This window comes from Myotis brandtii, unplaced genomic scaffold (assembly GCF_000412655.1).
Source record: "Myotis brandtii unplaced genomic scaffold, ASM41265v1 scaffold29, whole genome shotgun sequence".
NCBI lineage: Eukaryota > Metazoa > Chordata > Mammalia > Chiroptera > Vespertilionidae > Myotis > Myotis brandtii.
Window position 1 is genome coordinate 857501 of NW_005361075.1, and position 25609 is coordinate 883109.

Below are 25609 nucleotides of genomic sequence, written 5' to 3' on the forward strand. Positions count from 1 at the left end.
CAGGCATCAAAATTGTTTAAAAAAAATGTCCTGTTTTCTTCTCCTTCATCCCCCCACACCCTGCCCATGCTACCTCCTAAATATCTCCTGAGTACATCGCTTCCTTCTGTCTAGGAGATGCAAGTCAGTTCTCAGCAAGATGACTGAGCTGTCTTCTTATTGCTTTCCCAGGCTCCAGTATTCTTATTGCTTCTCCATGCCCCAGGCACCAAGGAGGCCTGGAAGCTTAGGAGACATGCCCACCCACACAGCTTCCCAGAGTGGAGTATTTTGAAAGGTGATGGAATTGTCAAGTTCATGAAATCAACTACTAAAATTATGACTACAACATAGCTCTGTTTATTTTGTGATAGTGTACAAATTTCCAAACTTTTGGATACAATATAAAAATAAAGAAAAATGATAGGAATACACTCTCTTTTGGTGAAAAAGACCACTTCCATCACTAATCAGCCTGTGGCCTGATGCCTTACCAACATTTTAGCTGCCTGAGCTCCAATCTGTTCTTCAGTCAAGAGATCTTTGACTATGAGTGGTTCACAAAGTTGGTGCTTCATGAATTCTGGTAGAATGAATGAGAGACAAATAGAGATACGGACATATGGGCAGATTTGAATCATTCTCATCAAAGGCATCTTTTCTCCCATGACAACTCTATTAACTCTACAATTTTGACTCAACTCCATGTTGATAGAAAGTGGCATGGGCACACGACTAACTCAATCTCCAGCCCCTTTGCAACGAGGTGAGGTCTTATGTAACTGGTGATAACCAATGGAATATAAACGGAAGTGTATGTTACTTCCAAGCTGAGAAAATTAAGAATGGTTGTGCCTTCTCCACCTGTTTGCTCTTCCCTTCTCCTGGCAGGATGACACCTGAGCAACCTGAAGCCACAGCATGAACAGATCTGGATTCCTTGACCCCGAATATTCACATTGGACTATATAACACACGAATATTTCATGTTACTACACTGAGATCTGGGAGTTGTCTGTTGCAGCTGTTATATCTACTCTAACTAATGCATAAATCAAAGTAGTAAGACTAAAATGGCAAGAAACCAGGCTTGAGGCACCGTAGGATTTGAACTGTGATGGATATAGAGGGCAGAGGGGAGCACTTAGGAGTCAGATATTCTTTTTTAACTTCCTTTTTTTCCTTTTTATATATTTTCATTGATTTCAGAGAGGAAGGGAGAGGGAGAGATAGAAACATCAATGATGAAAGAGTATCATTGATCGGCTGCCTCCTGCATTCTGCACAGTGGGGATCAAGCCCACAACCCTGGCATGTGCCCTGACCAGAAATCGAACCGTGACCTCCTGGTTCATAGGTTGATGCTCAACCACCGAGCCATGCCAGCTGGGCAGGAGTAAGAAATTCTTTATTTGGACCCTATACTTGCGGTGTTACCTTGGTAAAGTTATTTAATATTTCTCAGCCTGAGTTTCTGATAAAATTACATAACAATATGACCCACTTCATAGTATTGGTTGTGAGAATCAAGTGAGTCCAAAAATGTAAAAGACACCCTGACCAGTGGCTCAGTGGTTAGAGCATCTGCCCATGCACCAAAGGGTCACAAGTTCAATTCCCGGTCAAGGGCACAACTCCTAGGTTGCAGGTTCAATCCCCGGGCCCAGTCCAGGCATGTCCCCCGCCCCAGGAGGCAACCAATCAATGTGTCTTTCTCACATCAATGTTTCTCTCTCTCTTTCTCTCCCCCTCCTCCCTCCCTTCCAGTCTCTCTAAAAATCAATGGAAAAGATATCCTCTGTGAAGATTAACAACAAAAATATATAAAAGGCCTTTGAAAGCAGAAAGCTACAAATGTCATTGGCTATTATTTCAGGAGTTGACACAAAATGCTTATTAAAAACCTTTTGAGGGGGCTGGAGGTAGGTTGAAGAGGGTAAAGATGGTCAAATATATGACGACAAAACACTTGACTTTGTGTGGTGAGCACATAATGAAATATACAGATGATACATTATAGAATTGTACACTAGAAATGTATATAACCAATGTCACCCCAATAAATGTAATTTTAGAAAATGTTTAATAAATAACATGAATGAATGAATGAATAAGAATAAATGGGTGGAGGATTTCTCAAAGCCACATCTTACTCCCTACTGATAAAGGAAGGACTAAAGCAATCTGGACACTTTGAGATTAGAGTGGGATTGTGGGTCCATGGAGTGAAGCAGGAGCTACAGGACCTGAATATTATGGAGAACCATAAACCACATTTCCACCCAGCCCACGGAGCCAAAGAACTAAAAGGACAAAAGAAAATGGGACAGGGCCCTAAAAAAAATGTCCAAAACAATCAGAATTTGCCCTAAAATTATGTTAATGTTTTTGCTATTGCAATGGACTGAATGTGTGTGTCCACCCAAAATCCACATGTTGCAGCCCTAAACTGCAATGTGATGGTATTTGGAGATGATGCATTTGGAAGGTAATGAGGGTTAAATGAGATCATAAGGATGGGACTGTCATGATAGAATTAGTGCCCTTATAAGAAGAGACCAGGATGTCCACTTGGTGTTGTGGCTGCGACCGCATGTGGTCAACGGCGTCCACCTCAGACTCTGCTGCACTCCATGTCCTCAGTACCAGCCACTTGCCTTCCTGCTCACTATGTCCAGGTTCACGAGCTGCCCAATTCCTGGGGGCAGAGACCGGCTACCCGACTGCCACAGCACCATGAGGGGGTTGGGGGGCACGCTATACCCACTACCCTGGGAGGCACCAGGATCATTTACGACAGAAAGTTCCTGCTGGGGTGCAAGAACTCACCCATTCCCCCTGCTGCCTCCTGGGGTCACAACTCCTCCAACAGCCCCACCCTCCAAGCTGGAGGAGCTGAAGGAACAGAAGGAGACAGAGGAAGAGATACTCGATGGCACACAATTTGAAATGGACATCTAATCCAGTGCAGATGACGTGTGTGTGTGTGTGTGTGGAGTTAGCAGCGGTTCTCAACCTGTGGGTCGTGACCCCTTTGGCAGTCGAACGACCCTTTCACAGGGGGCGCCTAAGACCATCCTGCATATCAGATATTTACATTACGATTCATAACAGTAGCAACATTACAGTTATGAAGTAGCAACGAAAATAATTTTATGGTTGGGTCACAACATGAGGAACTGTATTTAAAGGGCCAGAAGGTTGAGAACCACTAAGTTAGAGGAATCCCTCATGCTGTTGCTGCCACCACCTCTTCCTGAGGTATCCAAAGACCAGCTGGCCTCATCTAATCTGGAAGGGAGTGCTTGGTTCTGGGCCTCCCTTAGTTCTGAGGCAGCTAGACCAAGAATAGGAATGGGCACCTTGCCAAGCCCTTAAGTCTACTTTTTGTTCAGTTTGTAGGCACTCTTCTCAACCCCAGCCTCCCACGCTCAGGCTGAGGCAGAGACTGGGGGGTGAAGTATGTCACTGTCTGTCTGCTTAGTAAACATTCAAAGAAAAAAAAATAAGAGACCAGAGATGTTGCTTTTTCTCACTCTCCTCCATGTGAGGACACAGTGAGAAGTTAGCTGTCTACAAGGCAGGCAGCAAGTCCTCAGGAAAAAGCCAAATCAGCCAGCATCTTGATTTTGAACTTCCAAGCCTCCAGAAATGTGAGAAATAAATTCCTGTTGTTTGTGTCACCTAGCCTATGGTATTTTGTTATGGCAGCCTAAGCAGACTCCAACACCTACTTCCCACCGAGTTCATAGTTTGGAAACACTAAGTAACAGCCTACAATAACTGATGCAACAGCTGCTTCTGTTATGTTTGTAAAGCACCCAACATGAGCACCTGGTACATGACAGCCGCTCAGTAAATACCAGCCATTATGATTTTTTGAGAAGCATCTTGTTATATTGGAAAAGATATGGGTTGTTCAATGAGGTTGTTCTGAGAGACCTCGGGTAAGTTACTCTTAGAGTTTCAGTTCTTCATCTGTAAAATCTAATAGCACCTTGCCCAGTTATTGTGATGATTTGTTAGGTGAAAGAGCCCTCTCACATCATAGGCACTCCACCAGTGGTAGCTCCTCAAAGCTTTCCAAGAGTCCAGGACCAGCTTCCATTCAAAGTTTATTATGCATCAGGCACAGGCTAGATGAAGAAATACCAGAGTTAAGAATTTTACAGAAGAGAAAAAGACTTTAAACTTCAGGAAATAGAATTCATTTTGCAGCAGCTCCTTCCACAACCTCTTAAGAGCCTTGTCAATCTTCTCCCAGCCAGTCAGGAGTTAGGCTGTATTCCGAAAACCACAGTTCAAGATCTCACAGCCTCACTCAGGAGTATTTTTTTTTATCCCTATAACTGTCACTCCCAACAGTCTTCACAGTATTATTCCCTGTGTTTAAAAAAAATCATCAGTGACTAACTTACTCTTCCTAATAGGAATCAAGTCCAAACCTTTTAACATGATGTATTGATTAATGAAACACTACTGCTCTGGCCAGGTAAGCTCAGTTGTTAAAGCATCATCCCGCTACACCAAGGTTGCAAATTCAATCCCCAGTCAAGGCACATACAAGGGTTAACCAATGGATGCATAAATAAGTGGAACAGCAAAGTCAATATTTCACTCTCTCTCTCTCCCTTCCTCTCTCTCTCAAATCAATAAACAAAAAACATTTATTTTAAAGAGAAAACACTATCTACTATAAAACATAAAGCCCAAAATTCTAGTGGTGTAGCAAATGGAAATTGAATTATTGGTTAAGTGAAGTCCCAAACACATGTTGATGATTAGCAGGTAGTTCTCTGCCAAGTGGTGATAAGGGAGCTAGATTCCTTCCAACCTGTGGCCCCATCATCTTTAACATTTGGCCTTCAAGGTCACTGTGCTTAAGGTCATATGCATCAAGCCAGAAAGGAAAGAACATGAAGGATCTCTCTTGAGAGGTTTTCATGGGCCAAGCCTGGAAGTGAAACAAATTACTTAAAGGGAAACCGAAAAATATGGTCCAGGTATGTTTCTAAGAAAAAGAAGTAAAGAAATCTTGATAAACACATAGCCAGGCTCTGGCATTCAAGATACTCCGCACTCTGTCTTATACTTACCTTTCAAACTTGATCTTTCAAAGTTGATACCATTTACCTTTCAAACTTGATACCATTTTCCAGATATTGTTATTAGCTTTGCTGTAGTAACGACCACTCCCAAAAATCTCAGTGGCTTATAGCAGCAAAGATTTATTTATGCCTTATTATGTATGTTGTGAGCAGGCTGCAGCTCTGTCCTATGGGTCTTCTGATTTCAGGACACAGGTAGAGGGAAACAGTCTCCTGTGGAATACACCCATTCTAGTGGCAAAGAACAAGAAAAATGGAAACTCACATGCTCAAACATGGCATGAGTCACATTTATTCACATCCCATTGGCCAAGGTATGAAACACAATCAAGTCCAAAATCAGTGAAATAAGATACTGTAAGTCGCATAGCAATGGGCAAAGAAGTAAATTATTTCAAACAATAAATCCATCTATTACAACTGCCATCTTCTATCTGAAGTACATGACAGACATTACTAATTAATCCCAGAATTCAATAGAAATTGAGTTATTTGGTTAAGTGAAGTCCAAACCTTCTCAATATAATATTTCAGGCAGTAATTACCAATAATCTGAATTTAGGGGAAAAAAAGTTAAAATTGATGTGCTGTTCTCAAGTGACCTCTTAGACTCCAGTAAACATTACACATTCCCACCTCTGAATCTGCTTCAACCTGCTTCATCCTTCCTAGGCCTTGTCCTGCCAAACTATCCAAATCTAATCCATCCTTCGACTATCTATACATTCATCCTTTCAACAAAATGTAATGAACACCTAGCATAGTACCTGACACGTATTTGTCAAATGAATCTGTTCTAACCTTACGCCTTGCACATAAATACTCAGTGAACATTTGTTCCCTGATTAATTAACAACACAGTTCAGTTCTGAAACTGGACAACCAATGGGTTTGGGCTGCCTGTCACTACTTGAGCCAATTAAGCAGAAACAGAGTTGAATCATATATGAGTGTTTATTCTAATAATGCTGCCAGTATGGAAGATCAGCAGGTCACCCACGAAAATCTGCTCTGCACTCTACCCCCGCTCCCCCCACACTTAAGCCAGCTGCTTATATGGGGTAGAAGGACAAAGATTATAAGGGAAAGTAGGAACTACAGGCATGGGGAAGTAGGCAAGTATAATGGTTACGGGTTACAGGCAATGTGGGCTGGGGTCACAAATAGCAGGCGCCTCCAGGACCAGACTGTATAGGTAGTTTTCAGAAAAGGATGGACTACATTCTGATGTTAACTACCATGTCCGGGGCCTACAACTTTCAGCCAGGTTAGAATGTGCTTTCTCCAATCAGAATAGAACAATCACAGTTAACAGAACATGATGAATATTTCTTATAATTATAGTTAGTCCCCACTATTCTATTTCTGCCCCTAACAGTTCCTTAGAACAATGGAATTTAGTATCATATACCAGGAGCTTCTGGGGTGGGAGTATGGTGTATCTACTACTACTACTACTATGGTGTACTGACTACCTGTGCTTGAATCCTGATTCCACCACTTACTAGTTGGATGACCCTAGGTCAGTGATGGCGAACCTTTTGAGCTCAGCGTGTCAGCATTTTGAAAAACCCTAACCTAACTCTGGTGCCGTGTCACATATAGAAATTTTTTGATATTTGCAACCATAGTAAAACAAAGACTTGTATTTTTGATATTTATTTTATATATTTAAATGCCATTTAACAAAGAAAAATCAACCAAAAAAATGAGTGTCATAGGTTCGCCAACACTGCCCTAGGTAAATCACTTAATTCACTTAATTATCTGTGCCTCAGTCTTCATCATATGTAAAATGAGGGGGCGGGGGCAGCTACTATATAAGGCTATTATTGTATTAAACGGAAAACCTTAGCATAGTTTTTTGTTTGTTTGTTTTTAAATATATTTTATTGATTTTTTCACAGAGCGGAAGGGAGAGGGATAGAGAGTTAGAAACATCAATGAGAGAGGAACATCGATCAGCTGCTTCCTGCACACCTTCTACTGGGGATGTGCCCGCAACCAAGGTACATGCCCTTCACCGGAATCGAACCTGGGACCTTTCAGTCCGCAGGCCGACGCTCTACCCACCGAGCCAAACCTGTTAGGGCTCTCAGCATAGTTTTAACACATAATTGTAACCACCCAATAAATGGAAGTTATTATTTTTAGCTTTAGCTAAGACTGAGACTGAGTTTTCTTCCATGCATTTATTCTGGGTGTAAGACATAAACCAAGAACACTTGGGACTTTGATTTCTGAACAGGCCTCACTCTTTTTTGTTTCCAGGTCTTTTGTTTTGTTTTGTAAGAGGACCTCACTCTTAATTTACCCAGGACCTTGAGCTCATCCAGTGGCTTGTAACTCATAAATCCTGACTAATTGTACAGATGTGTCTCAGTGTTTGTGAAGCCCAGTAACTTATAGTTAAGTGCTTGGAGATCTTCAGATGAAAGGCACACAGGGCAGGCACCAGACACCCTATTCAGTCATAACAACAAAAAATACTACCAAAAAAGCTTGGAATAAGCAGGGACCCAGAAAGAGCAAATCAATCCCCTAACATGAAGACTGGGAAAGAGATCATAGAATGCCTGACTACTTGGAGGGCCCAGAAGGGGGAGGGCACATGATGCCCAAGTCTTTGACATAACTTGGGCTGTGGGAGGAGTGTGACTCTTTCACCTCTCCTAAATAAAAACAGGAGCAACAACATGTATTGTTACCCTAATTAATTTAAAGGCTTGGGCAAACTGGCCCAGTAAGTGGCTTGTTTGTGAGTTGTGATCGGTCCTGAATTATGCCAGGCTCCCGTTCCAATTCATGCTTCTACTTCTCCTCTCTCCCACCACCACCACCACCCCCACCGCACCCTCAGGCTATAGACCCTCTTCCTAGACCAGGGGTCCTCAAACTACGGCCCGCGGGCCACATGCAAATACAAATATTATATTTGTTCCCGTTTTGTTTTTTTACTTCAAAATAAGATATGTGCAGTGTGCATAGGAATTTGTTCGTAGTTGTTTTTTTTTTAAATTATAGTCCGGCCCTCCAACGGTCTGAGGGACAGTGAACTGGCCCCCTGTTTAAAAAGTTTGAGGACCCCTGTCCTAGACCTAGAGGTCACTCTAGGGCAGTGGTTCTCAACCTTCCTAATGCCGCGACCCTTTAATACAGTTCCTCATGTTGTGGTGACCCCCAACCATAAAATTATTTTTGTTGCTACTTCATAACTGTAATTTTGCTACTGTTATGAAGCGTAATGTAAATATCTGATATGCAGGATGTATTTTCATTATTACAAATTGAACATAATTAAAGCATAGTGATTAATCACAAAAACAATATGTAATTATATATGTGTTTTCCGATGGTCTTAGGCGACCCCTGTGAAAGGGTCATTCGACCCTCAAAGGGGTCGCGACCCACAGGTTGAGAACCGCTGCTCTAGGGGGACCCAGTCGAGGGGTGTATTGGCAGGCCCATCACTGAAACCCTCAAGTTGTAAAGAAATAGCGGTGCACAACCCGTAGTTTTTACAGGGGCTGTCCCTGAGGTTGCAACAGAGAAGAAACTGCTAGCACAGCTATGAGTTTCCCATCCCTTAAATGGCAGGTGGCTGAGAAGTCGTGGCATTTATAGAGACATGCAGTCCTGGTGTTCTACCATCTCATAACTTTGATATTTTAGACCGGTTCCTTAACCTTTTCAACTTTAGATTCTTCCTCTATACAGTGTGTAAAACAATACTACCTATCTCAAAACTTGTTAAAAGTAAACTAAAGAGTGCATCTGAACTCGTTCGGCGCATGAAGCACTGTAAAGTATTACACAGCGGGCGTTAAAGCCCTAACTCCTCCCCACCCCCCAACTACGCACGTTACAAACCCTCAGTCACCACTAATACAGCCTGCCCCCTCCTAAGGAATCATGGGCCGTGAAGTCTTTTGATGGCCACACCCTCGTTTGCTGTCATGGACGTGAGAACTACGTCTCCCAGAATGCAGTGGTGAGGCCCCCGCCACGACCGCCCTCTTCTCCGCCCTCCTTGCACAATAGCCTCCTGGGATATGTAGTCCCAGATCCAAGTCAGCTCCCCAGGAAAAGACCGTGGAGGAACCACAAACCCCAGAAGTCCTCGCGCTCATTCTTCTCCCTCCCCTCTCGGAGTCGGAGTGCTGTTTTTGTTGTTGGTGAAAGGTAAGGGAACAGCTGATCCGTCTGTGGGGTAAGAAACTTGGCCTAATTTGGGGGGATCTTATGGGACGTCACCCCACTTTCAGTCTATGAAAGGATAAACTAAGGGGACTGTAGAAAGGGGTTGCAGAAACGTTTGGGTTTTAATACTTTACGTACGGGAGCAGCCACCTCCGCTGTTGTGGGAGTTCTTGGTCTCAAGGGGGGCCCTGATCAAAGGAATACCGCCCCTCACTGTTCTCACCTTCTTCTCGTCCTTCTCAAAAAAACCTTGATATGCTTAAGGGAGTTGGGGAGAGACTGAACTATTTGCTCATCCTTCCCCATGCAAAACTTGGCCCTGACAACCTTCCCTTTCCCCTTACCACCCCCACACCCCTCGCCAATCCAAAGGCCTTTACTACGTTTGACTCGCTGCGGTTATAAGGATGCTCAAGGAACCTAAAACTTCAACAGCCTGAAAAAGGACATAGAAAACATAAAAAAGAACCAGTCAGAAATGAAGGATACACTAACTGAAATAAAGAATAATTTACAGGGAATCAACAGTAGAGTAGATGACACAGAATCAAATCAACAATTTAGAATATAATGAAGCAAAAAACACCCAATCAGAACAGAAAAAAGGAAAAAGAGTACAAAAATGAGGATAGTATAAGGAGCCTCTGGGAAAACTTCAAGCATAACAACATTCACATGGTGGTGGTGCTGGAGGGAGAAGAGAGAGAGAGCACGAAATTGAAACTCTATTTGAAAAAATAATGACAGGCCCTAACTGGTTTGGCTCAGTGGATAGAGCATTGGCCTGCAGACTCAGGGATCCAGGGTTTAATTCCGGTCAAGGGCATGTACCTTGGTTATGGGCACATACCCAGTGGGGAGTGTGCAGGAGGCAGCTGATCGATGTTTCTCTCTCATCAATGTTTCTAAATCTCGATCCCTCTCCCTTCCTCTCTGTAAAAAATAAATAAAATATATTTTTTTAAAAAATAATAATAAGGAGAGAGAATAATTGATTGGCTGCCTCCTGCACACCCCTTACTGGTGATCGGGCCCGTAACCCTCGGCCGGTGCCCTTGACTGGAATCGAACCTGGGACCCTTGGGTCTCCAGGCCAACACTATCCACTGAGCCAAACTGGCTAGGGCTGGACTAGTTTTAACTAGGGATCTTTGAGAGAGGTGAAAATCTAAAGAAACCCATTTTCCTCAATTCAATTAAAAAGTTGCTCTTTATGGTAGAGCTGGCCCACCTTTCCTTCTCTGCTGTCTCTCTTCTTTTAAAGTTCCTACCCCCCCCCCCTTACTTCAGCCTGGTGTGGGGTTGTGATGTTCGGGGTGTGCACATGACTAGTGGCTATGGCTGATTGGAGGCAGTCAGCTGTGGCTGACACAGGATGTAGATTAGTGGGCTAGAGAGAGGGATGAGGAGGGCCATCTCACAGCCCTAGGCTGAGGAGTTCTGTTGATTATTATTGTTATTGTTCCTCTCCCCACCTAACTTAGAACGCCTCTTCCCCTCACTTTCATCCTATAGTGTGCTTCCAGCTATCAGTCCAAGCAGATGGAGGAATGGAGGTATTCAACACTTAGAATTGAGGCTAGGGGAGCAGAGAGAAAATAGGGAGGAAAATAGCGAAACTGGGTTACATATAGTCAAACCAGTAGGTTTGCCTGAAGAGATGAATGTTAAGTTTTTTTTTAACTATCTCTTCCTTCTCTCAACATTTCATATAAATATTCCCTTCTCAAGGCTCCTTACTTCCCACCTTCCAGTCGGTCCCCTGCCCAGGGGTGGGGCTTTCCTGGCTCTAGGCCCCCACATTCCATCTCCCCACACCACCACGTTCCTGCTGAGTGTTTCACTCCACCCTTATAGCAGCCACCTCCAGAATTCTTGACTTCCTGAAATAATGAAGTTGAGGACACAACCTGTCTTTCCTTATATCCTCCCTTTCCCTTTGTCTCTTAGGTGAGAGTCGAAGCTGTTTTGTTTGATTATTTGTTTGTTTTTAATTCTTGGGATTAGACAGCTCAGAGAAGGGAAGAGAATGAGAGCTCATGGGCCTGAGAATTGGGCTATCCCTCCACCCTCAGCCATATGTTAGCTCTGAAGATGCAGTCGTTACTTTAAGAGATTTGTTGCTGTTTCCAGGTGTCGTAGTCATTCCTGTGTAGTTGGGTCAACAAGCTCAGGTGTACACAAGGAGACCTGCTCAGAATGAGGGGGCTGTACACCTCAGTTGGATTTTTAATTCAGGAGCCAGAAGATGTGGGGGATGGGATGTGGACATGGAAGCTGAAGAATTTGGAATCCTCAAAGATGTTAAAAGATGGAAAAGGAGGGACTGAGGAGGGCAGAGCCTAGGATACTGAGACTTGATCAATGGGGCAGTGAAAAGGAAGCAGAAATTAACTCTAGGAAGAGTTTATGACTTAGAATGGGAGTAGTGTGAGACAAGACCAGGATTCACATGGAAGGCCAGCTTAGGTCCTGCAGGCTAAGAGTGACATCTCTAAAAGGGTCCTAAAACCCTCAGGGACTGGATACTAAATATGACTTCACCTCCAGGTATAGTGGCAAGGGCTGTGTGTAGGGGTGGATGGAGGTAAAGGGGAAAAAAATGAAGTGGAGAGACTTTAGGATATTAACTCTTTGTTTCATAGGAGGGCACGTATCTCAAGGGAAGGATGGAAGAATCATCAATAAGCCGGGTACCATCTCGGGGAGGAGTCAGCTTTCTGAATGTGGCCCGGACCTACATCCCCAATACGAAGGTGGAATGTCACTACACCCTTCCCCCAGGCACCGTGCCAAGTGCCAGTGACTGGATTGGCATCTTCAAGGTACACCTGGAACCTCTTTCACTCAAGTTCATGGGCCATGGGTAGGTTGGAATAGGGAGAATGACTAGGCTCTTGGATTCTCAGCCTCAAGTTGATAGAGAAGAAGGGAAAAGATGGCAAGATGACAGAGAGTTTTCTGTATAAGCAAAGCTCATCTCCCCGTCTTAGCTTTGCTCTCTTTTGACACATTATTGTCCCCCCACTTTCCCTGTCTTTCATCATCCTTGCCACTGTAACACAGTCCTATTCTCCCATTCAATCCCTCAGCCCTTTCTACCATCTATAGCTGGTAGTCCCATCACCATAGCCCTCTCTCACCTTGGACTTTCACAGGTGGAGGCTGCCTGTGTTCGGGATTACCATACATTTGTGTGGTCTTCGGTGCCTGAAAGTGCAACTGATGGTTCCCCTGTCCATGCCAGTGTCCAGTTCCAAGGTACAAGGGAAGATGGAGGACTGGGAGGGAAGAGTCAAGGGGGATAGAGGTTTGGAAAAAGGAAGTGGGCTCAGAAACACAAAAGTTAGGCACAGAGAACAAGGAAAAATCTCAAAAAAATAAAATAATATCCAACAGGCTCAGCAGACATGGGGTTATCATAGAATCAAGGACTTAGAGGTGGAAGGACCTGTACAGTGCAACTAATTCCACCTCCTACCGAAAGAAGCAGGAACTAGCGGGGAAGGGAAGAGGGAAAAGTGGTGCCATATATTGAGAAGAAAGTGGTCATTAGATTCTAAAAGACCTGGATTCAAATCTCAGCTCTAATACTTATAAGCTGTTTGACACTGGGAAAATTACTTAACCTCTATGTGTCTATTATCTTAACATTAAAATGAGATGCCTGGTTTATAGGGATAATAAAAGGATTTTAACACTGTGCCTGGTACATGGTGGGCACTCAATAAATATTATTATTATTATTATTATTATTATTATTATTGAAGGTAGATTTGGAAGAGGAAGGAAAGGACTAGGCAGAAAGGAGCGAGAAGAGTATCCCAGGGAACAGAAATAGTGTATGGGAGGTGGAGAAGAGAGAAAACAGAATATGGAACAGGAAGCAAGGGACCAGAGCCGCAGAGTGGATAATAAAATATACCAAGGGGACCTGCTGAGCACGAGGGCCTGGGATCATACTGCGGTCCTGGGTCCATTCTTTTTCCCACAGCCAGCTACCTGCCCAAACCGGGAGCCCAGCTTTACCAGTTCCGATATGTGAATCGCCAGGGCCGGGTGTGTGGGCAGAGTCCCCCTTTCCAGTTTCGAGAGCCAAGGCCCATGGATGAACTGGTGACTCTTGAGGAGACTGATGGCGGCTCTGACATCCTGCTGGTTGTCCCCAAGGCAACTGTGCTGCAGGTGAGAACAGAGCAGCAGCTGCTCCTGGGCAGGGGAGTGGGAGGGCAGCATTGCCAGGGGGCCCGTCCCACGGCACCTTCCCCTCGGCTATCGCTTCAGCTGGAGACCTCACTGGGAGTTATACAAAGTCTTGCCTCCAAGAAAGTCTCCATCTAACATAGACAGACATGAACACGCAGGGCAGGAAAGCAAGCCACCCACAGACCAATGTTACTCGATTCCATAAGAACTTTTTGAGCATTTCTTCTTCAAGTGCTACATCCTGCCCTAGGCTCTAGAAGATACAAAGGGTAGAGGGAGGCCACTCCAGGGAAGGAACAACCAGAGGAAGGGGAGGATGAAACCCACTCCCAGGACAGGTGAGGAGTGAGAACAGGTAGACAGGGCCCAGACCTGCGCTGTCTTATACTGGAGGTGCTACCCTCATGTGGCTCTTGAGCACTTGGAGTGTAACTGGCCCAGATCGAGATGTACTGTGTGGGTAAAATACTGGCTAGATTTTGAAGACCTAGTGTTAAAAAAAGTGTACAGATCTCCATAATTTTTTATATTGATTACATGTTGAAATAAATAGTTTTGATAGACTGAGTTAGATAAAATATTATTAAAATTAATATCTTTCTTATTAGTACTTTTTATTTTTAAGTGTCTACTATGAAATTTTAAATGATATATGTGGCTTGTATTATTTTTCTATTGAACCAAATAGAGAAGAATTAGGGAGTAGAGACAGATGTTAGCAAGGAAGACTTCCTGAAGAAAGGTGAGGACCAGTGCTAGGTGGGGAGGAAGTATACTCCCCAGGCAAGAGGACGGGCCTGAGGAAGGTCAGAAGAGGAGAATGAGTAGCTTGTCTTTGATTTAGATAAACTCCAGTCCTCTAGAACCCTCTAAACACATGTAATCAACACAAGAATAGGAAGAAGATGTTTATATCTTACATTAGTCAGAGATATGTAAGCTCCTACACTGTAATCTGTTTTTATATTCATCATTCTCATTACAATTATCTTGCAACAACCTAGGCTAAGGATCACTTTACAGATGACACAGAGATTAAGAGAAGTTAAGTCACTTGTTCAGAGTCACATAGATCATAAACATTGTGTTGGAGATTTAAACCCAGTGTCTGACTCCAGATCCAATAGGTTAAAATTAGGGGTGCCATCTGTCTTGTCTGTGTGGATTGAGAAAGATTTCTACCAGATTTCTGCAATTGCTGAGCCAAGGAGGGGCCAGCCCTTGAGTGGGAAGAAGTAAAAGAGAAAAGAAAAGAAACAAAAAAAGAAGTAAAAGAGGAGTGGGGTCCTAGTTGGTGTGGCTTGGTTGGCTGAGCATCATCCTGTGCACCGAAAGGTTACCAGTTCTTTTCCCAGTCAAGGCACATACCTAGGTTGGGGATTCGATCCGGGTTGGGGCACGTATGGGAAGCAACCGATTGATGTTTCTTTCTCACATCGATGTTTTTCTTTCTGTCTCTTTCCCTCTCCCTTCCTCTCTCTCTAAAATCAATAACATTTTTTTAAGAGGAGTGGGCAGTTAAGAGTGCCGGGAGCTGGTGGGTGGTGGACAGCCTTCAGTAGCACACAACTCACCTCTTTGTATCCTGTGCTGATGTATCGTCCCAATCCTGAAATGAATCTGCAGAGTGATGGGATGGGACCTTGGAACGGGTGCTGCACAGCACACCCTCCTCTCCTCCTGCCCCCTGTAGAACCAGCTGGATGAGAGCCAGCAAGAGAGGAACGACCTGATGCAGCTGAAGCTGCAGCTGGAGGGGCAGGTCACGGAGCTGAGGAGCCGAGTACAGGAGCTGGAGACGGCCCTGGCAACTGCCAGGCAGGAGCATGCGGAACTGAAAGAGCAGTACAAGGTGGGATTTGAGAGGGGGGCGGGACAGGGCCGGCTGCTCACCCGAGATCCAAAATATTAACCCAGTGAAGAGGGTGAAGGGGAGATTTTAGTGGGCTTTTACAGATGGTTCTGACAGTAAAGAAATAGGCTTAAGTTGTAACAAGTAGGATTACATTTGATATGACAGGAGACATGTCCCAGATTTGTAAAAGACTCAGTTCTCTGAACACAGGAATGCTGAGGTAGGGTTGGGGTAGGTGTGTCCGCTGGTAAGGGAATTTTTCCTTGTGTCTTTTTTCAAGGAAGGTTACTGGGTAAGGGGGTTGGAACAAACTCTGGTATGCTCCTTCTAAGCCTTTGCTCCAATCTTTAAAATGAGTCTCAACTTTTCTCTTCTGGGGGAACCTTAATTCCAGGGGCTTTCCCGGTCCCACGGGGAACTCACAGAAGAGAGGGACATCTTGAGCCGGCAACAAGGAGATCATGTGGCACACATCCTGGAACTGGAAGATGACATCCAGATCATCAGTGAGAAAGTGCTGACGAAGGAGGTGGAGCTGGACAGGTGAGGGGACCTCCTGTGCCCATTACATTTCCTCTGACCCTGGAACTCCAGCTTCCTGTTTGAGGGAGGCAAACTGCTCTGTCTCAGGTGGTTTTTCTTTCCTTTCTCAACTTCTCTTAGGGTATTTCATTAACTGAGGATATCCTTTTCTGCCTCGCTCTCTTCCATCTTTCCAAACTTACTCTGTATTCCTCACCCTCAGAATTAATTGTAGTTACCATTTATTGTGTAGCAAAGGCTAAGTAGGAGCTAGGAGTAGAGGATTTGAAAAAAGAGAAGTGGATAGAACAGTCAACACAAGATAAGAGAGGATGGATTTAGGATCGTACCACAGCAAAGAATAAGATTAGACTTGTTCTCACTGTTAGGAAATGATAGAACTGGTGATCCATGAATGTTATGGAATCTCTGCCCTGAAAAATGGAATAAATCATAGGTTTTTAGCATTGGGAGTAATGTAAGGTATTCAAGACGACATGTAAGAGAAGATCACTACCTCAGGAGGCAGCCTCTTTACTACTGGACCGCTGTCATTTTTGTACCTCTTGTGTTGATTCAAGCTCACCCATTCTGTAACGTTCACACTTTGGTCCTGCTTTAGACCTCTGGAGCCACATAGAATAAATTTCTTTCTTCTGGCAGACAACTATTATTTCTAGCAAATAACACAAGTACTGACCACCTCCCCTTGCCTGTTCTTCAAGAGAAATACTCTAATTCTTTTTTCCGCCGAATGACATAAGTTTCTTTCATTCAGTACTGGTAGATTTGATATTTTTTCAAACTCTTTAAAGGAAAGAGGCATTCTGTCCAAGGCCCAGAGTAAAAAGTGAGTTGATCCCTGAGGCTTCTTCAGTTCAGGATGTTAGTCTTGCCCTAGGGAGATACTAAATGTCTAGGTTCTAAATCATGGAATAGAAAATCAGGGATCAGACTGAGCATCTGGAAAAGATTAGTTACTGTCTAGACCAGGGGTCAGCAAACAATGGCCCATGTGCCAAATCTCACATGCCACCTGTTTTTGTACAACCCACAAGGTAAAAATGGTTTTGATAGTTTTTAATGGCTGAAATATTTTTGACATGTGAAAAATATGTAAAATTAAAATTTCAGTGTTCGTGCCCTAGCTGGGTAGCTCAGTTGATTAGAGCGTCATCCCGATATGCCAAGGTTGCAGGTTCGATCCCCTGTCAGGGCATATCCAAGAATCAATCATTGGATACTTGGATAAGTGGAACAACAAATTGATGTTTCTCTCTCTCTCTCTCTCTCTCTCTCCCTCCCTCTCCCCCCTCCCTCCCTCTCTGTCTCTCCTTCCCTCTCTCTCTCTCTCTCTCAAATCAATAAATTAAAATTTTTGAAGTTCTCACTGTCCATATAGTTGTATTGGAACAGCCATGCTCACTTATTTTCTTATTATCTATGGCTTATTCCTCACTACAGTGACAGAGTTGAGTGGTTGCCATGGAAACCACATGGCCTACAAAGCCAAAAATACTTACTGTTAGGCCTTTTACAGAAAAATCTGCCAACTTCTCACCTAGACCAAAAGTTTATAATTAACAATGACTGTCACTTGTCTAGAAAAGACTGGATTCTGGTCTCTTGACTGAGTGAAAACAATGAGGGAACCATCGACAGGACATTCCTTAAAGTGATATGAAAGAGAAAAGAAAAACTGTTTATTTCTAGATTGTGCTCTAGAATCAGGAGTCTTGGGTACTTCGGGCTTAGAACTCGGTTTGGGAATTTGAGCATCCCGCAGAGAAGTGGAGGTCTGGGCCCAGAGGAGCACCAGTAGGAGAGCTCAAGACAGAAGTTCGAGTCCTTCATTCCTTCTCTGGTGACCAGTCGGTTATCTGACATTCTGTCCCCCACTCACAGGGTTAGAGACACAGTGAAGGCCCTGACTCGGGAACAAGAGAAGCTCCTTGGGCAACTAAAGGAAGTACAAGCAGACAAGGAGCAAAGCGAGGTAAGGGCTCAGGGTTGGTTTGCTTTCTCAATTGTTCATCCAGTGTTTATTGAGTTCTTTCTGAGTGCTGGGCACCAAGGGCGATAAAAATGTAAAGAAACATTGTGTACACTCTCCTGGGGAACATAAGTCAGGATGAGTCAAAGGGGAATATAGGAAGTATCAACAGGGAAGTGTAATCAAGTGTGATGATGCTCCACAGAGATGAATGGGAGCACATTTTGTGAGGGACATTAGAAAGGACTTTTAAAAGGGGGACATAAGCTAGTTTAGTATTTCTAAACTTTTTTAGCAGCTTTTCTCCTCCATCAGTGAAGTTTTGCATCTTAAGTGGAACCTCACTGAATAAGTAACAGCAATATTTCATTACTGTAAGTTTATTTTTATAAATGTAAATGTATAATATTTACATATAAGATAGTAAAAGCAATTAGGTAATTTTGATGGATACCAAACTTGGAAACTGGAGGTTATGGATGACTGTTCTGTCAGCCTCAGTGGCTAGTTATAGTATTTTGTTACAGTTGTACAATATTGAGAACACCTTGCTTCACACACAAGTAGGTGCAAATTGATAACAGTTTTTAAACTGTCCACCTTGCAATCTCATTTTGCTCTTCACTTCAATAGAAACTACAATAGAAACTTTATTCTGAGATTTATATAAAAATTAATTAACCTGGCCCTAGCCTGTTTGGCTCAGTGGATAGAGCATTGACCTGCAGACTTAAGGATCCCAGGTTCGATTCTGGTCAAGGGCACATGCCCAGGTTGTAGGCTCGATCCCCAGTAGGGGTATGCAGGAGGCTGATCAATGATTTTCTCTCATTGATGTTTCTATCTCTCTCTCCCTCTCCCTTCCTCTCTGAAATCAATAATAACATATTTTTAAAAAGAATTTAATTAAGCTGGAAGCACATGTCAGTGGATTGGTGATCTCCAATGTGTTAACTTGTGTGAGATTGTGCATTTTTTCACATAATTTTTTATATATTTTTTTAAAATATATTTTATTGATTTTTTACAGAGAGGAAGGGAGAGAGATAGAGAGTTAGAAACATCGATCAGCTGCCTCCTGCACATCTCCCACTGGGGATGTGCCCGCAACCCAGGCACATGCCCTTGACCGGAATCAAACCTGGGACCCTTCAGTCCGCAGGCCGACGCTCTATCCACTGAGCCAAACCGGCTTCAGCAATTTTTAATAGTTTTAAATATTTGAAGTTTAAATTAAATATTTTCAGAACCTGTAAATGACTTCCTCAGAATCCTAGGCTTCTGTAGAAGGTTGTTAAAAAACCATTTGCTTGGCAGTAATGAAAAGGTAGAATTTGAGTAGACAGAGATGAAGGGAGGCCATTCTAGAAACAAAGGAAAACATGAGCAAAGGCTTAGAGTCCGGAACAATCAGGGCAGTTGAATATGTGAGTGAAGAGTTTGAGATAAGCCCTGGTCAGATTGTAGACGCTCTTGAGTTTAATCTTTATTCTGTAAGCAGTGAGAGGCACCGATGATTTTCAAGTAGGTGACATGTACTCAAAGATTAATCTGATTGCCTTGTGGAAAATGAGCTAGTTGTGAGGTTTTTCAGTACTCCAAGCAAGACATGACCAGAGCCTGAGCTAACATGTTGTGGAAATAGTAGAAGAGAAAATGGATGTGAACAAGATGAAGAATGGAGAAGCAATAGGCTTTTCTATGGGCTGCTAGGGAGAGAACAGATCAAAGCATGGCACCAGGGTGTCCAGCTTAAGTGACTTGGGAATTAGTTTGAACCATGGATAGAAATAAGAAAGGAAAGACCTATAGTAGAATGGGAGGTAGAATATATTGAGTTTGAAGGAACTGAAGGACATCTAGACTGAGTTTTTATTTAAAAGAAAAAGTGGAGAAGCAGAAATGAGACATGGGCTACCTAGTTATGTAAGACCCTAGACTGTGATGCTGGATACCGCACTTTCTGGGAGCGGTAGACTGGATGTTCAGGATTGAGTCACTTTGAGCTGAGAACCCAAGAAGGGGTGGCGAAAGCTGAATGCTTGAGTTTGTGTTAAATCTGAGAAGTGGAACCTTGACCTCTCATCACAGTGGTTCACTTCCCTGGCCACCTCTTTCCTTACCTGTTCTTCACCTCCATCAGGCTGAGCTCCAAATAGCACAACAGGAGAATCGTCGCCTGAATTTGGAGCTGCAGGAGGCTAAGGGCCGGCAGGAGGAGCAGGGTGTGCAGACCCAGCGTCTAAAAGACAAGTTGGTTCAGATGAAGGACACCCTAAGCCAGGCCCAGCAGCGGGTGGTGAGTGAAGCCTCTAGGCAACAAGAAGTAGAGAAAGTTGCAAGGACTCACTACAGAAGTCTGGGGAAGGATATGACTAAAAACTAAACAACCCAATCCTGAGTCCTAATGCAGTGGGGGGAGGAGGTAGCCTAGTTAATATCTTCCTGGTTCACAATGACTTACTGGGAGCCCTGATCTCCATCTCTTCCTTTCTTCTGAGGCTGAGCTGGAGCCCCTGAAGGAGCAGCTTCGAGGGGCCCAGGAGCTTGCAGCCTCAAGCCAGCAGAAAGCCACCCTTCTTGGGGAGGAGTTGGCCAGCGCAGCAGGAGCCAGGGACCGCACCATAGCCGAACTACACCGCAGCCGCCTGGAAGTGGCTGGAGTCAACGGCAGGCTGGCCGAGCTCAGTCTGCATTTGAAGGAGGAAAAAAGCCAGTGGAGCAAGGAGCGGGCAGGGATGTTGCAGAGTGTGGAGGTAGAGGGATGGAGGGACCTGGCAAGCTCACAGCCATCACCCCCACCTCTATGTGGTCAGATCTCCTAGGAGGAGAGGAAAAAGGGGGCAATGGGAACCTCAGAAGAATTAGGTGGGGAGGAGCTGTGAGGGAGGAACACTTCATTGTCCAGGTGTGACTCATCCCTAAATAGTGTCCCAACCCTGATCTCTGTAGCACCTTGGTTACCATCTTGATTCAGAAACATGGACCGTTCTAGGCACCAGACCCTTGCCCTAATGCCCATTACTGATCAAGCAAGTCCCTTGCTTTCAGGCCCCTTCCTTCGTTCACGGGTTTGAGGGAGTGGGGGAGGCAAGAAGGGGAAATGGCTCCAAAAGTAGAGGAAGGTCACAGAGAGGGATGGTGCCACTGCCAGTGGTGTCCCTTTTCCTTCATCTTCCCATGTTCCTTTCTGGCCATCTCCCAGGCAGAGAAGGACAAGATCCTGAAGCTGAGTGCAGAGATACTTCGGCTGGAAAAGGCAGTTCAGGAGGAGAGGACCCAGAATCAAGTGCTCAAGACTGAACTGGCCCAGGAAAAGGATGCTAGCCTGGTGAGGCGCCAGCCACCCCTGAACCCTGGTCCTGTGACCTCTTGAAGCCAGTGCCCCCTCTCTTTTAAGTGCAAGGGGCTCCCTTATTTATTGGGCAACATCTCACTTGCACATCTCCCAGCCCTCATTGGTTTGAAACATGCAGTGTCCCTTTCTGCTCTTAGGGTACACATTTGGGCCTAGTAGTAATGACTTAGGAGAAGTATGGCTTGCCCCTTCCGTGCCCCTGCTATGTCCCTGCACCCAGCCCAAGTCATCAGGGTCCACACTCAAGAGGCAGAGACTGAATTTCCCGTGGCCAAGGAAAGGGGCTCATGGAAAAAGCGTTGGGGCTTCCCCTGTGTGTGTTGGGGCAAGGGAGGAACGAAGGCACAGAGACATGATTCTAGGTCAGGGGTCCTCAAACTACGGCCCTCAGGCCACATGCAAATACAAATATTGTATTTGTTCCCGTTTTGTTTTTTTACTTCAAAATAAGATATGTGCAGTGTGCATAGGAATTTGTTCATAGTTTTTTTTTTAAACTATAGTCCGGCCCTCCAACTGTCTGAGGGATAGTGAACTGGGCCCCTGTTTAAAAAGTTTGAGGACCCCTGTTCTAGGTTGTTGGGTCCCAATCCCAGAGCCCAGGTTTTTTAGGTACATTTTAGGCTCCTATTCCATTTGGTCCTTTCCCTCAGGTGCAGTTGTCAGAGAGTAAGCGGGAGCTGACAGAGCTGCGGTCAGCCCTGCGTGTGCTCCAGAAGGAAAAGGAGCAGTTGCAGGAGGAGAAGCAGGTGAGAACTCCCTGGTGGCCAGAACTGAGGGCTTGAGGACTAGAAACTGTGTCTCTTGGCTTAGGAACCGTACCTCTAAGAGGACCCTGAGGCTAAAAATGGGACCATTATCAGCTGATTTGGCAGGACGAGATGATTGCTAGGGGAAGAGACGTTGTAGGGGGCGAAGGAGGGCCCTTGGGGTGGGGGTGGGGGGCTGTGAGGATCTACCTTTAGCTTCCCCACCTTTGGTGAAGGTGTCTAATTCTCGGGAGCTCAGAGTTAATATTGGATGCAGAAGGTTCTACAGCCCAGCAAGGTTGGCATCTTTCCAGCCTCTTGCACTTCTTTCCTCCCCAATACCAGGAACTGCTAGAGTACATGAGAAAGCTGGAGGCCCGCCTTGAGAAGGTGGCCGATGAGAAGTGGAATGAGGATGCTGCTACAGAGGATGAGGAGGCAGTTGCAGGGCTGGGTCTGTACACCCCCAATTTTGTGACACCTCTTCCTCGCTCCACCTTGCCCTGTTGGGGAGAGTTCCATGTGACCACCCTGGGAGCTGCCTCTGCCTTCTGTGTTTTGCCTTTTTCTTCCCAGATTCTGGCCCTTGTCTAATTTAACTGTATCTTTTATCCAAAGGAGTCAGAGCTGATGCAACCCTCTAACAACGTATCCTTCTTTCTCTGCCCACTCCCTCACCTACAGGCTGCCCGGCAGCTCTGACAGACTCAGAGGATGAGTCCCCAGAAGACATGAGGCTCCCACCTTACGGCCTGTGTGAACGTGGAGATCCAGGCTCCTCTCCTGCTGGGCCACGAGAAGCTTCCCTCCTCGTTGTCATCAGCCAGCCAGCTCCCATCGCTCCCCACCTCTCAGGGCCAGCTGAGGACAGCAGCTCTGACTCGGTGAGCAGGGGCAGGGAGGAGGGGGTCGGGCCAAACTCAAGTGGCCCAGCCTCCAGAGCAGGAAGACAGGCATACGGGGCTCTCATTTTCCTTTGGGAAGAGGAGGCAGGCCCAGCCTCTCTCCAAGGCCACCCAATGGACACCACCACAAAACCCAGTCCCACTCAATAGCCTCACTACTCCCCACACTCCTTTTCTTCTTATCCACCAGCTCCCTTCAAAACACCTTTCCTGCCCCACTCTTACTGTAGCCCTCTGTTCTCTGTCACGACCCGGACTGTTCTTCCCTTACCTGTCCCAATGTGCTGCTCCCCCATCTTGGACACTACCCCAAACCCAACCTATCTCTGTGGTGCCCAGGAGGCTGAAGATGAGAAGTCAGTCCTGATGGCAGCTGTGCAGAATGGGGGTGAAGAGGCCAACCTGCTGCTTCCTGAACTGGGCAATGCCTTCTATGACATGGCCAGGTGAGAGTAAAAATGGGGGGCAGGAGAGAGGTAGGAGAATGCCAGCAGAAAGGCTATCCAGGTGAACAGTCCCTGCCCTTCCCCCAGCCAAGAAAAAGAGACATAGGTGTGATTGACACAGAAAATTACCTACCACTCTAAATCCCAGGTGCCTTCGTGTAATCCTTCCCCTCAGCTTATCAGCACACATGCACTCAGTCAGAGGCCCTGCCTTTAACTGGCTTCTGTTTTCTAGCACCATCTTTCGTGGAGCCCAAATTGCCCTGCATCCTCTCTCACCTGCCCCTAACGTTTCCCCAACCACCAGGTAGGTTCCTAGGCTCCATCGAGGGAGGAAGGGAAGTAGGAGACAAGCCCACAGGGACAAGAACAGAGAAGAGACTGGGATCCAGCATCCATCTGACCACCCCTGATACGCTGTCTCTTTCCTGACTTCCCTGGGGGACCCTTTGGGTGGTGAAGCCACAGGGGTGGGGAATTCAGGTATCAGATTGCCCCCTCTGCCTTCCTTTTCTTCTGCAGGTCAAGAGGGGAAGGCAGAGGGAAGAGAGATTTTATCACCTAGTCCCCAGCTTTGCCTGGATGTGAGATGGGCTCAGGGTGGGGTGGGGGTATGCTGTCATCCTTCTTAGCTGGAGCAGGAAGATGAAGGACGATGTCAGGCTCATTTTCAGCTTCATTAGGCAGCAGATAGAGATGGAGGGAGGAGAGCAAGAGGTTGGGGGATGGGCTCTGCACTGTGGGGACCAGCAAGGACTAAAGAAGGAGGGCACAGGGAACCGAGAAACTCCCTAGCATTGTGGGGAGAAAGATGCTGTGGAAGAGGCTCGGAGAGAGAGAACTACCAGGATGCTGTATTAGGAACAAGAGAATCTGGGAACCCAGGTGCATGAGTCCCTCTCCCCGAGGTCTGCAGGTCAATAAGGCAACAGAGCACACTGACCCTCTTCTTTTCCCTCTGTCTCTTTAGTGGCTTTGCAGTGGGTCCCTTGTCAGAGGCCAGCACTGGGGGCCCTGCCACCCCCCCATGGAAGGAGTGCCCTATCTGTAAGGAGCGCTTCCCAGCTGAGAGTGATAAGGACGCCCTGGAGGACCACATGGATGGACACTTCTTCTTCAGCACCCAGGACCCCTTCACCTTTGAGTGATCTCACCTCTCCCTAGTACAAGCACAAACACACACTTAAACACATACACACACACACACACAGACACACATTTAGGTCTCATGCGTCTTTTCCAACACAGTGGGCTCCATGATATTCTGTTCCCTAAGAACCACTCCTGTGTGCCGTTTTTATTCCAAGCTCTCCAACCTCATCCTCTCCTACCAGCCCTTTTGTCCAGGCAGGGGTCCTTCATGGAAGAATGGCTGAATTTACCCCCTGAAAGCGGTTTGGGAGAAACCAGGATGGAGGAGGCCTCCCCCAGGGGGAGTAGAACCTGCCCCCTCCTAGCCCTGGTTGCTTCTGTCACTCACCAGCTACTGCAAGCACCACCACCACTCCACACACACATACTCACACTCACAGTCTCTGATGCCCCAAAGCCAATCCCTGGGGCACCCTACCCTCTCTTCTTTGGGGTCTATGTTTGTTCCCCTGTGTTTCCTCTGGGGCCTGCATTGAGGCAGCAGCATGGACATCATGACCTCCTCAGGTCTCAGTTCTGAACTTCATTGGTTCCTCATACTGCCCCCGCCCCCCCATTGCCTTCCACACTCCACCCCAGCCTTTTTCCGTACCATTAGATATTAAGTTTGGAGGTTTCTTTTTGTATTTTTGAGGTTTTCTGTACTCTTATCTTCTGCCCCTCCATGCCAACCCCCCTCCCCCCACAATGTCCTCACATGGAAAGAAATAATGCATTGTGCCTTCTGTGAGGGATGGGGGAACAAATGGTCCCAGGTTCTCCCACTTCCCAGCCCTTCCTCCCTCTCCAGGTTCCCCATAGCAGTAGAGCTTTCTCCCCAATATCCCTCCCCCTGCCTGTAGTTTGGACAAATATATTTATATGGTATGTATAACTCTTCTAATAAAATGTGTTCTTATTATAAGGTGTGACTAGAGCAAAGAACGTCCAGACACCTGGCTCTTAGACTTCAGTGGAGGGGTAAGAGAGGGAGGGGACTTCAGGCGGCTTTATCCCATTATGCATGCTGCGCTGGCCACCAGTGGGAAGAGGAGGAGGGAGGAACCTTTGTCCCAGGTGGAGGTCTAGCTTGGAGAATACTGCAGTGCAAGAGGAGCAAACTGTGGGTTGGTATTGGCTTGCTCAGGTTTTAGTCC

The 25609-nt window shown here is 45.6% G+C and overlaps 1 protein-coding gene and 1 pseudogene across 5 annotated transcripts; both read left to right on the forward strand.

Annotated features, from left to right (window-relative positions):
* The first annotated feature begins 2649 nt into the window (after positions 1-2649).
* LOC102248738 lies at positions 2650-2958 on the forward strand (annotated as a pseudogene).
* A 6219-nt stretch (positions 2959-9177) lies between these two features.
* Positions 9178-25377, forward strand: CALCOCO1 (calcium binding and coiled-coil domain 1). Of its 5 annotated transcripts, none has more exons than XM_005869147.2 (16): positions 9178-9269; positions 11933-12112; positions 12446-12548; positions 13282-13472; positions 15187-15345; positions 15743-15891; positions 17776-17866; positions 20007-20162; positions 20365-20619; positions 21069-21194; positions 21875-21970; positions 22316-22424; positions 22655-22854; positions 23215-23321; positions 23557-23628; positions 24292-25377. In XM_005869147.2, exons 2-16 carry the CDS (start codon positions 11957-11959, stop codon positions 24467-24469), a joined length of 2148 nt encoding a protein of 715 aa, XP_005869209.1. In that variant the 5' UTR covers positions 9178-9269; positions 11933-11956; the 3' UTR covers positions 24470-25377. The 5 variants fall into 5 exon arrangements, with proteins under 5 accessions (XP_005869209.1, XP_014397520.1, XP_005869208.1 ...); XM_005869146.2 differs by having other exon boundaries at positions 9236-9297; XM_005869145.2 differs by lacking the exon at positions 9178-9269 and adding an exon at positions 10825-10843.
* The last annotated feature ends 232 nt before the right edge of the window (positions 25378-25609 follow it).